This window comes from Mobula birostris, chromosome 5 (genome assembly GCF_030028105.1).
Source record: "Mobula birostris isolate sMobBir1 chromosome 5, sMobBir1.hap1, whole genome shotgun sequence".
Classification (NCBI taxonomy): Eukaryota; Metazoa; Chordata; class Chondrichthyes; order Myliobatiformes; family Myliobatidae; genus Mobula; species Mobula birostris.
In genome coordinates this window covers 61,701,316-61,718,026 of record NC_092374.1, presented here as the reverse complement: position 1 = coordinate 61,718,026, position 16,711 = coordinate 61,701,316, and the positions used below count along the sequence as shown (strand labels likewise).

The window sequence follows — 16,711 nt, the reverse complement described above, 5'->3', positions numbered from 1 at the left end:
TAAAAAAAAACTAGGTAATGATAGAGATCTAGGATATTATAAGGCTACTAGGAAGGAGCTTAAGAAGGAAATTAGGAGAGCCAGAAGGGGTCATGAGAAGGGCTTGGCGGGCAGGATTAAAGAAAACACAAGGCATTCTAAAATTATGTGAAGAGCAAGAGGATAAGACGTGAAAGAATAGGACCTGTCAAGTGTAACAGTGGGAAAGTGTGTATGGAACCGGAGGAAATAGCAGAGGTACTTAACGAATACTTCACTTCAGTATTCACTATGAAAAAGGATCTTGGTGATTGTAGTGATGACTTGCAGCAGACTGAAAAGCTTGAGCATGCAGATATTAAGAAAGAGGATGTGCTGGAGCTTTTGGAAAGCACCAAGTTAGATAAGTCACCAGGACCGGATGAGGTGTACCCCAGGCTACTGTGGGAGGCGAGGGAAGAGATTGCTGAGCCCCTGGTGATATTCTTTACATCATCAATGGAGACGGGAGTGGTTCCGGAGGATTGGAGGGTTGCAGATGTTGTTCCTTTATTCAAGGAAGGGAGTAGAGATAGCCCAGGATATTATAGACCAGTGAGTCTTACCTCAGTGGTTGGTAAGTTGATGGAGAAGATCCTGAGAGGCAGCACTCACAACACTCTGGAGGAACTCAGCAGGTCGGGCAGCATCCGTGGAAAAGATCGGTCGACGTTTCGGGCTGGAATCCTTCGTCAGGACTGTAGAGGGAAGGGGCAGAGGCCCTATAAAGAAGGTGGGGGGAGGGTGGGAAGGAGAAGGCTGGTGGGTTCCAGGTGAAAAACCAGTAAGGGGAAAGATAAAGGGTGGGGGAGGGGAGGCAGGGAGGTGATAGGCAGGAAAGGTGAAGAAGGAGTAGGGGAAAACTCAATGGGTAGAGGGATGCGGAACCATGAGGGAGGTGATAGGCAGCTGGGGGAGGAGGCAGAGTGACATAGGGATAGGGGAAGGGAGGGGGAGGGAATTACGGGAAGTTGGAGAATTCTATGTTCATACCAAGGGGCTGGAGACTACCTAGACGGTCTATGAGGTGTTGCTCCTCCAATCTGAGTTTAGCCTCATCATGGAAGTAGAGGAGACCGTGTATGGACATATCTGAATGGGAGTGTGAAGCAGAGTTGAAGTGGGTGGCTACTGGGAGATCCTGTCTGTTTTGGCGGATGGAGCGGAGGTGCTCGACGAAATGGTCCCCCAATCTGCGTTGGGTTTCACCGATGTAGAGGAGGCCGCACTGGGAGCACCAGATGCAATAGATGACCCCAACAGACTCACAAGTGAAATATAGCCTCACTTGGAAGGACTGTTTGGGGGCCCTGAATGGTGGCAAGAGAGGGGGTGTAGGGACAGGTGTAGCACTTACGCTTACAGGGATAAGTGCCAGGTGGGAGATCCGTGAGGAGTGACGTGTGGACCAGGTTGTTGCAGAGGGACTGATCCCTGTGGGGGGTGGAGAGGGTAAGATGTACTTAGTGGTGGGGTCCTGTTGAAGGTGGTGGAAGTTGCGGAGGATAATGTGCTGGATCCGGAGGCTAGTGGGGTGGTAGGTGAGGACGAGGGGAACTCTGTCCCTGTTGTGGTAGTGGGAGGATGGGGTGAGAGCCGAAGTGCAGGAAATGCAGGAGATGCGGGTGAGGGCATCATTGATGACAGCAGAAGGGAAACCACAATCCTTAAAGAAAGAGGACATTTGAGATGTCCTGGAACGGAAAACCTCATCCTTGGAGCAGATGCGGCGGAGACGGAGGAACTGGGAATAGGGAATGCTGGAACGGAAAACCTCATCCTAAAATGCCAACTAATCCTCTTCCCACCCCACCCCGGGAAAATGCCATTCCCTATTCCCAGTTCCTCCGTCACATCTGCTCCGAGGATGAGGTTTTCCATTCCAGGACATCTCAAATGTCCTCTTTCTTTAAGGATTGTGGCTTCCCTTCTGCTGTCATCAATGATGCCCTCACCCACATCTCCTCCATTTCCCGCACTTCGGCTCTCACCCCATCCTCCCGCCACCACAACAGGGACAGAGTTCCCCTTGTCCTCACCTACCACACTACCAACCTCCAGATCCAGCACATTATCCTCTGCAACTTCTGCCACCTTCAACAGGACCCCACCACTAAGCACATCTTTCCCTCTTCACCCCTCTCCGCCTTCCGCAGGGATCGGTCCCTCCGCAACTCCCTGGTCCACACATCCTTCCCCACGGATCTCCCACCTGGCACATCCCTGTAAGTGCAAGTGCTACACCTGTCCCTACACCTCCTCTCTTGCCACCATTCAGGGCCCCAAACAGTCCTTCCAAGTGAGGCAACACTTCACTTGTGAGTCTGTTGGGGTCACCTATTGCATCTGGTGCTCCCGGTGCGGCCTCCTCTACATCGGTGAAACCCGACGCAGATTGGGGGACCACTTCGTTGAGCACCTCCACTCTGTCCGCGAAAACAGACAGGATCTCCCAGTAGCCACCCACTTCAACTCTGCTTCACATTCCCATTTGGATATGTCCATACATGGCCTCCTCTACTGCCATGATGAGGCTAAACTCAGATTGGAGGAGCAACACCTCATGTACCACCTAGGTAGTCTCCAGCCCCTTGGTATGAACACAGAATTCTCCAACTTCCGGTAATTCCCTCCCCCTCCCTTCCCCTATCCCTATGTCACTCTGCCCCCTCCCCCAGCTGCCCATCACCTCCCTCATGGTTCCGCCTCCTTCTACTACCCATTGTGTTTTCCCCTATTCTTTCTTCACCTTTCCTGCCTATCACCTCCCTGCCTCCCCTCCCCCACCCCTTTATCTTTCCCCCTACTGGTTTTTCACCTAGAACCTACCAGCCTTCTCCTTCCCAACCTCCCCAACCTGCTTTATAGGGCCTCTGCCCCTTCCCTCTACAGTCCTGACGAAGGGTTCCAGCCTGAAACGTCGACCAACCTTTTCCACGGATGCTGCCCGACCTGCTGAGTTCCTCCAGTGTGCTGTGAGTGTTGCTTTGACCCTAGCATCTGCAGATTATTTTGTGTTTATGATCCTGAGAGACAGGATTTATGAACATTTGGAGATCAGGAGATGATTAGGAACAGTCAGCATGGCTTTGTCAAAGGCAGGTCATGCCTTATGAGCCTGATTGAATTTTTTGAGGATGTGACTAAACACATTGATAAAGGGAGAGCAGTAGATGTAGTGTATATGGATTTCAGCAAGGCATTTGATAAGGTACCCCATGCAAGGTTTATTGAGAAAGTAAAGAGGCATGGGATCCAAGGGAACATGGCTTTGTAGATCCAGAACTGGCTTGCCCACAGAAGGCAAAGAGCGGTTGTAGACGGGTCATATTCTGCTTGGAGGTTGATCACCAGTGGGGTACCCCGGGGATCTGTTCTGGGACCCCTGCTCTTCGTGATTTTTATATAGACCTGGATGAGGAAGTGGAAGAATGAGTTAGTAAGTTTGCTGATGACACAAAGGTTGGAGGTGTTGTGGATAGTGTGGAGGGCTGTCAGAGGTTACAGCGGGACATTGATAGGATGCAAAACTGGGCTGAGAAGTGGCAGATGGAGTTCAACCCAGATAAGTGTGAAGTGGTTCATTTTGGTCGGTCAAATATGATTGTAGAATATAGTATTACTGGTAAGACTCTTGGCAGTGTGGAGGATCAGAGAGATCTTGGGGTCCGAGTCCATAGGACGCTCAAAGCAGCTGCGCAGGTTGACTCTCTGGTTAAGAAGGCGTACGGTGTATTGGCCTTCATCAATCGTGGAATTGAATTTAGGAGCTGAGAAGTAATGTTGCAGCTATATAGGACCCTGGTCAGACCCCACTTGGAGTACGATGCTCAGTTCTGGTCGCCTCACTACAGGAAGGATGCGGAAACCATAGAAAGGGTGCAGAAGAGATTTACAAGGATGTTGCCTGGATTGGGGAGCATGCCTTATGAGAATAGGGTGAGTGAACTCGGCCTTTTCTCCTTGAAGCAATGGAGGATGAAAGGTGACCTGATAGAGGTGTATAAGATGATGAGAGGCATTGATCGCGTGGATAGTCAGAGGCTTTTTCCCAGGGCTGAAGTGGTTGCCACAAGAGGACACAGGTTTCAGGTGCTGGGGAGTAGGTACAGAGGAGATGTCAGGGGTAAGTTTTTTACTCAGAGAGTGGTGAGCGCTTGGAATGGGCTGTTGGCAACAGTGGTGGAGGCGGATACGATAGGGTCTTTTAAGAGACATTTAGATAGGTACATGGCGCTTAGTAAAATAGAGGGCTATAGGTAAGCCCAGTAATTTCTGAGGTAAGGACATGTTCAGCACAGCATTGTGGGCCGAAGGGCCTGTATTGTGCTGTAGGTTTTCTAAAGTTACATAGTGTACAAGTCTGTAAGGTGCTTAATAATGAGAAGAGGCTCAGCCTACCTTAATTCACCAATGCAGAAAGATTCTAATGTTCCACTCTTGCCACCTCACTGACGTTAATATCACAATCTTACACCGTGATGGAGCGGAGTCAAAACACTGCATGTCCTGTCCTAGGTATTAGATTAGCATCTATTGTTTTGTAAGTTGTTTTAAGGTTTTTGTCTCAAGTATCCAAGAAGATGATACAGAGCCTCAGGATCCACACCACCAGGCTCAGGAACAGTTACTACCCCTCGATCATCAGGCTCTTAAACCAAAGGGGATAATTTCACTTGCCCCATCACTGAAGACCAATGCCTTTGAGCGGACAACCCCTCAAAAGGTAGTGGATTCGGCCCAGTACATCACAGCTAAAACCCTCCCAAACATTGCGCACATCTACCACCCAGGCCATGCTCTTTTCTCGCTGCTGCCATCAAGTAGAAGGTACCAAGTGTCTCAGTACTCACACAACCAGGTTCAAGAACAGTTACTACCCCTCAGCCATCAGGCTCTTGAACAAAAGGAGATAACTATACTCATTTAAGGACTCTTTTATCTTGTTATTTCATGCTTGTTATTTATTGCTTTACTTATTGTCTGCATTTGCAGTTTGTTTACCATTTACAGTTCCTAATGTTTACAGTTTACAGATCCTGTTTACAGTTACTGTTCTAGAGATTTGTTAAGTATACCCACAGAAAAAGGATCTCAGAGTTGTATGTGGTGACATGTATGTACACTGATAATAAATTTTACTTTGAACTTTAAACTGTTCCCACAACCTATGGATTCACTTTCAATGACTCTTCATCTCATGCTCTTCATATTTATTGCTTATTTATTTATTATTATTATTTCTTTGTTTTTCTGTTTGTGTTTGCACAGTTTGCTGCCTTTTGCACATTAGTTGTTTGTCTACTGCAAATGGTACTGCATTTTCTGAGCCAATGCCGCAGATTTTTACATTACTATCAACAAATCTATTGACAGTGTTGTAAAATCTGTTGACAAATCTATGGACAGTCATCAAATCTGTCAGTAAATCTCAAACACGAGGAAATCTGCAGATGCTGGAATTTCAAGCAACACACATAAAAATTGCTGGTGAATGCAGCAGGCCAGGCAGCAATCTCTAGGAAGAGGTACAGTCGACATTCCTGACGAAGGGTCTCGGCCCGAAATGTCGACTGTACCTCTTCCTATAGATGCTGCCTGGCCTGCTGCGTTCACCAGCAACTTTTATGTGTGTTGCTGTCAATAAATCTACTGACAGCATTATTAAATCTGTCAACAAATCCATAAACAGTATTGTAAAATCTGTCCACTATTTGCGCATTTTCTGAATTCAGAGTACTTATGCAATGGAAACAGCTACAATTGCAGCATTGAAATCAAAGGCACTCCAACTGGACACTCTCCTCTAACAAGTACATAACTGGATGCTAGCTTTTAGCCAGTTTATCCTCAAAACAAAACTTTCATTGTAATGTATTTCCTCTGGCAGACGGCATTTTTGCAGCTCACCTTTGCAGTCAAACAACTTTCAAAATCTTGTTTCATATCGGACATGGCCACTTTGTCCTGAGGTCGCTTGGGACCACTACAACATGATACCACTGTACTAAGATCCAGTTCCACAGTCTGCACGAAACAAAAGAAAGCATTTTGTAAGAGTTCATGAATGCAATAATTACTCTATGAAAACACTTATTTTTCCTCTTTTTATTACTGTTCTGTTGAACTAGAGAAGAATTCAACATGTCAATATCTGGTCATATAGCATCTGAAAAGCATTTTTGCACATTCTGACGTCTGCATAAACTGCACATCACTGGTTCACAGAACTGCTTTCATTTGCTGCTCTTTCATGTGTCATGGAAAGCTAATTGAATAAACTTGGTAGCTTCTCTGTAACAATCGTAATGGGCACATGTGCTAATTCAAAATTTGTCTTGTTTTATCTGATCGAAAAGAACATTTTCCATATAATATTCATTTCCATTGCCCACAAAGCATATTTAATTAAGCAATAAAGCAAATTTTATAATCTATCAACCTTTAAAGTTTAACTTTCTTATGTACACTACATAGAAACAAGACAACCCATTAAAAATAAGATATGAAATGAAGCCATATAGCGTGCTCTGTCATTCAATAAATCTTAACTAATCTACCTCAACTTCATTTCTCTGCCAAATCCCCATATGTTCTTGAAAAGCAAGAGGCTACAGTGACTGGTTATCTGAAATAAACATAGAAAATTCTGGAAGTACTTAACTGGTTAAGCAGCATCTAAGAGGGAGAAAGACAAAGTTTAAGATTTGCCTTGCATCACTGTTAGTCAAAATTTGAAATCAAAGGGGGAGGGTAAACAGGAAGCTGTCTGGGATAGGGTGAGAATCAACAGAAACTGAATGTCACAGTGATACTAGTACCCTATAGACAAGTGCAGTGCTGTTGTTATTTCTTAAATCAACTTCTGCCTCAATAATGTTGAATGCCAGTCTCCAATACTTTCTTAGACCTCCAATTTGGAATATGTCCCCAGCGACAGACCCCACCACTGAACATCAAACTACAATTTCCCAAATAGCTATTTTACTCATTTCCTCTTGAAATTTACTCAGCACAGCCTCCAAGCTCATAGTCGCCCAAATACTCACACTTTTTTTGATCTCATCACCAAGAATTATCCTTATAGACCCATTGATTTAGCCTGCTTTGTCTCAGAACTTCCATGTATCACAATTCAATTTTTCTCCTCTCGTCCAGCCCTTTCCCAATTATATCTTTGAATCCCCAATCTCTCTGATAATTTGGACAATCATGATGTAAATAAACCTAACAAATAAGCTGAATATTATTAATACTGTACACCTCCAACCCACAGCCACCCTCTTCGATAGTGATTTCATAAGGTCTCCATTTCATTTTCCTACTTTCTTCAGTTCTATCCTGTTTTGATGACACCTTCTACACCAGTGCTTGCAAAAAAAAGTTGTTCCCTGGACAGAAGCTTTCCTTTACCATTGCTGATGCCATCAACCAAAACTGTTCCATTTTCTTTACTTCTGCTCTCAAGTCGTCCAATCTCATTTATGTTTTAGTTCCTCTTGTCCACAACTTTTATGTGATTAACCTCTCCATTCAGATCAACCCATGCAGTGTCTGCTACCAACAGATTTCCCTCCGTTCTGTGCAATGGATTCTGGTTAATTGGGCCTTTGGTTAATCGGGACAGCCACTTACTTGGGACAACTCCTATAAGAACAAAAACTAATAAAGAAAATTAAAATGTAGTGACTTTTTACAGTACTTCATGTAGGAAGGCAGTCCATTATCTGCACTGTGTCTGCACTAATTTTGTGCATTTACAGTCAATCAAAAGAACACAGCACACGAGGATCCAAGGTCTCTACAACAGAAGGGCTAAAAGATACATCAGTTTGCCTTACACTATGGAAATTTCTCAAATGAATGGGATAATGTTTCTAGGATAAAATAAAAAAGATTGCACTGCAAGTGTGAACTTTAAAATCTTGATTGTGCTGCTGGCCGATTTCACTGTAATTGGGCTTTGGTGTGGAGACAAAGAACAAATTGGCAAAGCGCACTGTTATTGAACTGTTGACATTGGACCTCAGGCCCCAGGATTTGCCAACCTGGAGTGTCACCAGCCCTCGTCCTTGATATCCCTGCAGGGAACAACAGCCTTTGTCCTCAAGGCCTGCTGAACCAACCTCTGCTCTCAGGGGCTCAGACTCCAGTTTCCGTCCAGGACTCTGCTTACTACCTCTGATCTCTAACTCTACCTCATCCCAGTGTTTAAACCCTAACCTGACCCTAACATACTGTGCTAACCCCCACAACCATCTCTACAAACCAGAAAAAAAAATTACATCTGAGCCAAAACCTCTATGAACATTGGAGCTCTACACTATCTTGTTGATTTATTATTCAAAAGAAATAGGAATAATCCCAAAAACTATAAACCAGTGAGCAATATATCAGTGGTAGAGAACCTACTGGAGAGAATTGTCAGAACATAGATCAATATAGCGCAGTACAGGCCCTTTGGCCCCTTGGTCACAATGTTGTGCCAAGCTTTTAACCTACTCCAAGATCAATCTAACATTTTGTTCCCACATAACCCTCCATTTTTCTTTCATCCATGTGCCCATCTAAGAATCTCTTGAATTCCCTTGATATATGATCAACCCTGACACACACTTACCACTCTGTGTAAAAAAAAAACAAACTAGCTCTGACAATCACACCCCCCCCATACTTCCTCTTAAAATCATGCCCTAGTACATTAGAATTTCTGCCCCAGGATAAAGGCAATGGCTGTCCACTCTATCAATGCCTCTTTTATATCCTAATGAAAACCAACACACCACATACCTTCTTAACCTTTCTATCAGCTTGTGTGACAACTTTGAAAGATCTATGGATGACAACACCAAGATACTCTATTCCTCCACTCTGTTAAGAACCCCTAGGGGTAGAATTTGTGAGGATTTGGAAAACCATAGCATAATTAAGGACAAACTGCATGGCTTTGTATCAGACAAGCTGTGTGTTACTAACTTGACTGAGTTTTTTTGGGTTAAGTGCTGAAAGTGCTCGATGAAGGTAATGCTATGGATGCTTTCTACGTGGATTTTAGTAAGGTGTTTGACATCTAGAAGATTAAGATCCACGGGATTTACAATGAATTGGCCATTTGGATTCAGAGTTGACTTGCCCATAGAAGGCAGAGGGTATTATACCAGGATCCATACTTGGACTTCTGCTGTTCGTAATAAATAAGAATGACATGGATTAAAATGTAGATAGGTGGATTAGTAAAGTCACATACAATACAAAGATTGGTGGTGTGGTAGGATAAAAAAGGGCCAAATGTTATAGCAGGATATAGACCAGTTGCAGATTTGGGCAGAGAAATAGGAGATGGAGTTTAGTCCAGCCAACTGTGGGATCTTACATTTTGGGAGACAAATGTAAAAGAGGCAGTATACTGTTAATGCCAAGACCCTTAAAAGTGTTGATGTGCAGAGGGATCTTGGGTCCAAGTTGATAGCTTCCTTAAAGAAGCTGCACGGGTTGACAGGGTGGTAAAGAAGACATATGACAAGTTTGCCTTTATTAGTTGAGACAATGAGTTCAAGAGTCATGAAGTTATCTTGCAGCTTCGTACAACTCCACAGCAGGAATATTCCATTCAACTAGTCGCCCATTATAAGGAGGAAGTGAAGGGAGAAGTAGATTACCAGGGTGCTGCCTGGATAAGAGAGAACGTGCTACAAGGAGCGGTTGGACAAACTTGGTTGCTTTCTCTGGAGCAGCATAAGCTGATGGAAGATCAAATACAGGGCTATAGGCTTAAGAGAAACATAGACAGCGAAGGCAGTCAATATCTTTTCCTTGAGGGTTTAAATGTCTAATACTATAGAACACACATTTAAGGTGAGAAGGGGTAAATTGCAATGAGATGTGAGGGGCAAGGTTTTTTTTTAAGTACGCAGCTTGGTGTGTGCCTGGAATGCACTACCGGGGTGGTGGTGGTGGGAGGCAAATATGATAAGGACTTTCAAGAGGCTCTTAGATGGGTACAAGAATGTGCAGAGAATAGAGGGATATGGTCATTGTGTGTGCAGAAGGAATTAGTTTAGTTAGGTCTTTAATTACTTGCTTAATTATCTTGATACAACATTGTTAGCTGAAGGGCTTGTGCCTGTGCTATGTTGTTCTAATCATGTAAAGAAAACTTTTCACAATGCAGATACTGCCCAACCAGCTGAGTTTTTCCTAGCATTACGAGGGGTGATTGATAAGTTTGTGGCCTACAGTAGGAGTCAATTTTAGAAAACCTAGCACATTTATTTTTCAATGTAGCCCCCTCCTACAGTTACACACTTAGTCCAGCGGTCGTGGACAACAGATCTTGGACCTCCAGAAAGTGCCCACAACAGAGGTGATTGATAAGTTTGTGGCCTAAGGTAGAAGGAGATGAGTTACACACATCAAAGTTGCTGGGGAATGCAGCAGGCCAGGCAGCATCTCTAGGAAGAGGTACAGTCAACGCTTCAGGCCGAGACCCTTCGTTAGTCCTGCCGAAGGGTCTCGACCCGAAACGTCGACTGTACCTCTTCCTAGAGTTGCTGCCTGGCCTGCTGCGTTCACCAGCAACTTTGATGTGTGTTGCTTGAATTTCCAGCATCTGCAGAATTCCTCGTGTTTGAGGAGATGAGTTATACAGCTCTCATTACAGGCACATGCAGTTCAACTCTTTGAGTGATTATGCAGAAAGTTTGAGGTTAATAACTCGTCTCCTTCTACCTTAGGCCACGAACTTATCAATCACCCCTGATGAGTTATTAACCTCAAATTTTCTGCATATCTGTTTGTGAAAGCTTGCTGTGCACAAACCAACTGTCGTAATTGTTATAAGTGACAATATTTAACTAACTGTAAAGTACGACAAAAATCAGATTCAGGTTTAATATCACTGGCATATGTCGTGAAATCTGTTGTTCTGCAACACACACACAAATACATACATATACATAAATATAACATAGACATATAGAGACTTCAGAAGATGTGTAACTCTGTTTTTCCTTTCAAAAACAGCAGAAGCAGCATTGAGCTCATGTGGGAGCAAAGCATCACAGCCATTCATGATGTTAGGTTTCCCTTTGTAGGAAATAATGGCCTGAAAACCCTGCCAGAGCTAACATGCATCCAATTCTGTCTCTAACCTCAAATGGAATTGTTTTTCTGCTCTTAAAATAGCCTTCCGTAGGTCGTACCTGGACTTCTTGCATACCTCTGGATCACCAGTCTTGAATGCCACATATCTAGCCCACAGCAGACTACAAATCTCCTAATTCATCCATGTCCGGTATGTTCTCAAAAGCACACATTCATCCACACAGGTCTTATTGAAGTCAGTGCAACTGTGGATATTCATTGAGATGAATGCCTAAATATTGTCCAGCCACCGACTCAAAGCAGTCCTGTGAGTGCTCCTCCTCCAGTTAGATAGTAAGGGGACGTAGCACCAGAAGGCACAGAGTGTTACGAGTCCTGATTAAGATTCAAAACAATGCTGAGTGTTGAATGGCAGAGTTGAAAATTTTGGTGTAGAAATGAAGGAATGCCAACAATAGCAGTGATTTTCAAAAGTGTATGGTAAATGCAGAAACGTGAGGCTAAGGAGAAGCCTGGGGTAGTTGTGAAAAGAATGCTGAAGCAAAGAATGATGACAACATCCAAAATATACTTTTAATAAGTATTAGAGTGGGTCTAGGATAGGAAAGGTCTCTAGGATGGTAGACTCAGGGTGTGTAGACTCATCATTTGAAAAATATCAGAAAAAAAAAACCATGGACAAAATTTAAAACTTAATAAACAAAACTAGGTTGAAAAATATGCCAGGACTAGTTAAAGCAAAACAGGTGAAAGTACAAAGAGAATTACAGGCAAAAGGACTCAATACACACATCAGAAGGGTTAAAAGAACTAATTTAGTAGGTTATTTCAAATGGGAACTTTCTTGGAAAATCAAACTCAAATGGATGTTTATCCCTGCTCTAAACCACTTTCCATTATTCACCCCTAAGCAAGTCTCTATCCTGTCAACCTTATTAGGAGCAAATACACTTCAGGAAACACTGATACTTACCAAGGTCATGAAAGGCACAATTGTAATGAGACTCAAAAACCTGAGACTACCTTGCATGTTACAAAAAAATCTAAAATTTGACTTGAGATTTCTGCAAAAACTAATAATTATCTAAACGTGCAGCAATAAACTTTACCTGAGTAAATTCCGGATCCTGGGAAGGATCATTGAAATCTCGGAACATTCCAACAGCTCTAAGATATCTTTCAATGTAACTCAGTTTATTTTTATCTCGACCTTGAAGGAGGAAGAGAACACAGCAAGAACTGTTGGTTTCCAGAAACAAAGTAGTTAAAAACCTCTGATGTCACAATGTAAAAGGGACTCTAAAAAGCAAAGTATCTGAATACTATCCACGTGCAACTGTATTAAAAACAAACCGTATAAAGAAATTTTGCCTGTCCCCTTTGACACTCATCAATTTTTATTGATACACCACAGAAAACATCCAAGCCAAATGCATCACAATTTAGTATGGCAATTACTCTGCTCGTGAACACAAGAAATCACAGCTAGTCGTGGACACCATTTAGCACATCACAGAAAGCAGCCTCCTCTCTGAGAACTCTACCTACACTTCTCACTGCCTCAGTGAAACAGCCAGCAAGTCAAAGACCCTTGGCACCCTAGACATTCTCTCTTCACCCCCTTCCCATCAGGCAGAAGATACAAAAGCCTGAAAGCATTTACCACAAAGCTCAAGCACAGCTTCTATCCTCCTGTTACAAGACTATTGAACAATTCCCTAATATAAGGTGGACTCTTGATCTCACAATCTACCTCACTGGGACCACCCATCTTATTATCTGACTGCACTGCATTTTTTCTGTAACTGTATTCTGGAATCTGATATTACTTTTCCCTTGTTCTGCTCAATGCAATGGTGTAATGAAATTATTTATATTTACACCACCAAAACAAGCTTTTACCTGTACCTCAGTACATGTGACAATAATAAACCAATTTACATGTCCACAAATCATTTTATAGGTATGCGGTCATGTCAGATTTTCCTACAGCATTAAGTTTTGATGCTTTTTTTGCCTTTTATAATTATGTTGCGAGTTCCATTTACCAGGTTCAGGCTTCACTGCATTCTACATTTTTCCTGTGGCTAAGAAGATTGCCAATCAGCCCATTTCCCAAATTTCTTGATCCTGTTTTTCAACTCATTACAGGATCAGCATGGTAATTATTACTGACAATTATTATTTATGCTATTCTAAAATAAAAGGAAATATCAACAATTATTCCATTCAAAATACTGACCTCGTTCACATGTACTACAATGCTGAATAATGAGATCTTCAATATTCATTTTCTTCCTGATTACACTCAAGGGAAGAAATGGAACAACACTGCCATATTAAAGAAAACCTGTTACTCAACTTTACATGAGCCATTAAAATAAGGAAATGTTAGGATCTAGAATGCTTTGGCTAGAAAGGCATTGGAGGTAGTTTAAATTAAAACATAAAAATAAATTAGATAAGTATTTGAAAGTAAGGAACTTTACAAGGTCTAGGGTTTGAAGTCAGCAGGTACTAGACATGATTTAAAGTCTTTTTGTTTGCCAGAATTAGGACATTTCTTTGAACAGCCTCTATCTGTGTTATACAAAGTCCACAATTCCATTGTTGAATAATCATTGGTATTTTAGTAGTATTCACTAAATGAGGATGAGGAGAAAGAATAAATCCAGATTATAAACTGTTCATTTATAAAGACAGTTTCCATGTTTACCTGTTTGTTCCAGATACTTAATGCTTATGTTATCCACTGGAAAGAAAGCTGCTGTTGCCCCATACTCTGGACACATGTTGGCAATAGTTGCTCGATCAGCAATAGACAGTTGTGCTACACCTGGGCCAAAGAATTCAACAAATTTCCCAACAACTCCAACTTGGCGAAGATGCTTTGAAGAATAATAAAGCAAAAAGAAAGGCCTCAATGTGGGAGTTTTAATTATCCACATCAACAATAATTTCATTGTTTCTGAAGTTGATGCCATAACAGAGAAATATGAAATTGGTTACAATTAATTTTATGAAGATATAAGACACGTTTGACTTCCAAAGATTGAATACCATGGTACTAAACTTTAACAATTTCTGATTGCTCATTATGGAGCAGCTGCCTGTTAGCTTACAAAATCTGATTCCAGTGATTTAGGAGCAAATTATTCCACCCTTATGTGAGAATATAGGGGTACTCACTTTTGTGATTGTGAGGACTATATCTGTTGATGTTGCCAAAGAAGTTGGAGCTCCTACTAACTTATAACCAACTACTTTTGGGAGAACCATGCTAATGGGTTGACCAAGCATCACTGCTTCAGCCTCAATTCCACCCACTCCTGCGGAAAAAAAATTAAACCGTCAATTCGGAACATCCCAGCACATATAAAGTTCTTGAAATTTTAATCCAGCAGCACACACTTTGAATGAAACTACATATTCTATTGGCAATTGAGCATTTGTACTCTACACAGGGAGGGTTGATCAGAAATGGGTTTTAAGGAGCAAGATGTTGGGAGATTAGGGAAGAAATGCCAAAGCTCAGTAGCACGGGAACTGAAGGTATACTCCCAATGATGCAGCCAAGCAAACTGCAGATACACACAATAATACTCACTGATCCCCAATGTCCTTATTCTCTGTGTCAAAACCTTTTCAAACTTAACTAGAATATGCTCAACTTCCATGTCCCTCTGGAGACTGAGACCTCCATAATATTATAAAGAAAACTTTCATCTTAATAATATACATGGACGCTTTTTAGAACACTTGGCAAGTTTCATAGTCTGTGCTCAGTTGCTCAAAATCCTAAACAAAACTTCCCAGCTTCAGTGTTGCAAATATATTCTCTTGTAATCTGCATTTAACTAATAGTAGTATTTTTAAGAAATTATACACCTCTAAATGAATCACCATAAATCCCAACAAGTGGAATTCCACATTTCTCTAGATGATCAAAGAATCTGTATAAGGCATGTTTTAGGGTGAGACTAATGATACCATTCCTACAAATGTTAAAAATTTTCAAAAATAAATCTTAAAACTGAAAATGTGCTTTAAACAATTCAATACCCGAAACAATTTTGGAAGAACAAAATAATAGCCACTTTCATACAAAGAAAACAAAATTAATTATCAATCATAATGCTTAGATAAAGACAACATCTAACAAGTAGCTTACCCCAGCCGAGGACTCCAAGGCCATCAACCATTGTTGTGTGGGAATCTGTACCCACGAGACTGTCGGGGTAGTAGCATCCATCATGATCAAATACCACCCGTGCTAAATATTCTAGATTCACCTGATGGATGATCCCTGAGCCCGGAGGAATGATCTTCATATTTTGAAAAGCTTTAGAGCCCCACTTTAATTTACAGAGAAAGACAAGGAAAGATTAAAACTGAAGATAATTTATATATACATTGTCGTGCTAAATGCAAATCAAGGGTACAAAAACCATTGCACTGTAGATCAAGATAAAAAAAGATAGGGTAAATGAAAGAATCACTTATTAATCAATTTTTTGCAAACAAGCTGCAATTTGAAAAATACTCAACTTAGACAGAGATTTCTTAGTATCTAAAGGCAGCAAAATATATATAAGCAAAAAATACTTAAAGTACCTCCAGCTGCAAAATTTTCCAAGTTTTCTAGAACTTGATTTTTTTTTTAATATGGTAAACTTCCATCTGCCTTGGACTCTATTTTGACATGGATATCACTCTGCATTATCACAATCTGAACATTGCTACTTACATTCATGCTCAAACTTACAATTCAAAAACATTTATGCTGAAAACATGTAGATATGTTTAACTAAAGAAATTACAGTGGGTTCTGGCTAATTAGGTCAATCAGGGCAGCCGGTTATTTGGGACAACTCTTAAATAACAAAAGCGAATTGATAAAATAGCTAGGATTCACTTTGTTTATTTGAGACACAACGCCACTGAATTGGGAGAGGATTCTGTTTCCAAACAGTTTCTAACTAGCGCCAGTCTCATGTACTTGTGTGGCTGTTAGACACTACACTGTGCTTAAGAGTGAACCGTTTTTAAATAACAGAAGTTGCCTATGTTTATGTTTGTAAAACAATGATTTTTGTCACTAATAAGCTGGCAAGTAATAAGCAGTAAGACAATTCAGAACTGTCTTGCTCACTGTGGTTTCAAGCAGTCAGGCTTGGAGATGCCAGAAACAGCCAGGAATGAAAATCAAACAATTTTGCTACTTCAACAGTTTAGAAACACTGAAGAATTTGAAGGTATCAACAATAATCTTGAATGTTATAATGAAAATGAAGATTTGTAGGATGTAAATGTTGAAAGCATTGTATGAAGGCAGTTCATTATCTGCACTAGGAGTGTCTGCTGATTTTGTTCATTTACAGTCAATGAAAAGAGCACGGTGGCATATACTGGATGAATTCCTTTCTTATTAACTATTAGGAACTAATACAATCTTATACTGTTGCACCTTAGTGATATTGGTAGCGTCCTAATTTGTCTGTATTTCATTTAAATACATAATCTTTTATTCAGCTAAATGTTAGTTGGTCTTTTTTTATATCTCTTTAACTACCTCCATAAAACTTCGGCT

The 16,711-nt window shown here is 41.5% G+C and overlaps 1 protein-coding gene across 5 annotated transcripts in view; it reads right to left on the bottom strand.

Annotated features, from left to right (window-relative positions):
* Nucleotides 1–16,711, bottom strand: part of aco1 (aconitase 1, soluble) — a 75,071-nt gene that overhangs the window by 24,623 nt on the left and 33,737 nt on the right. For all 5 annotated transcript variants that reach the window (XM_072258139.1, XM_072258144.1, XM_072258140.1 and 2 more), the window contains exons 6-10: nt 15,293–15,476; nt 14,311–14,450; nt 13,838–14,009; nt 12,231–12,331; nt 5,929–6,045 (exon numbers count right to left, since the gene is read on the bottom strand). In XM_072258139.1, the coding sequence (XP_072114240.1) occupies nt 5,929–6,045; nt 12,231–12,331; nt 13,838–14,009; nt 14,311–14,450; nt 15,293–15,476 (714 nt within the window). The remainder of the gene's footprint in view (nt 1–5,928; nt 6,046–12,230; nt 12,332–13,837; nt 14,010–14,310; nt 14,451–15,292; nt 15,477–16,711) is intronic.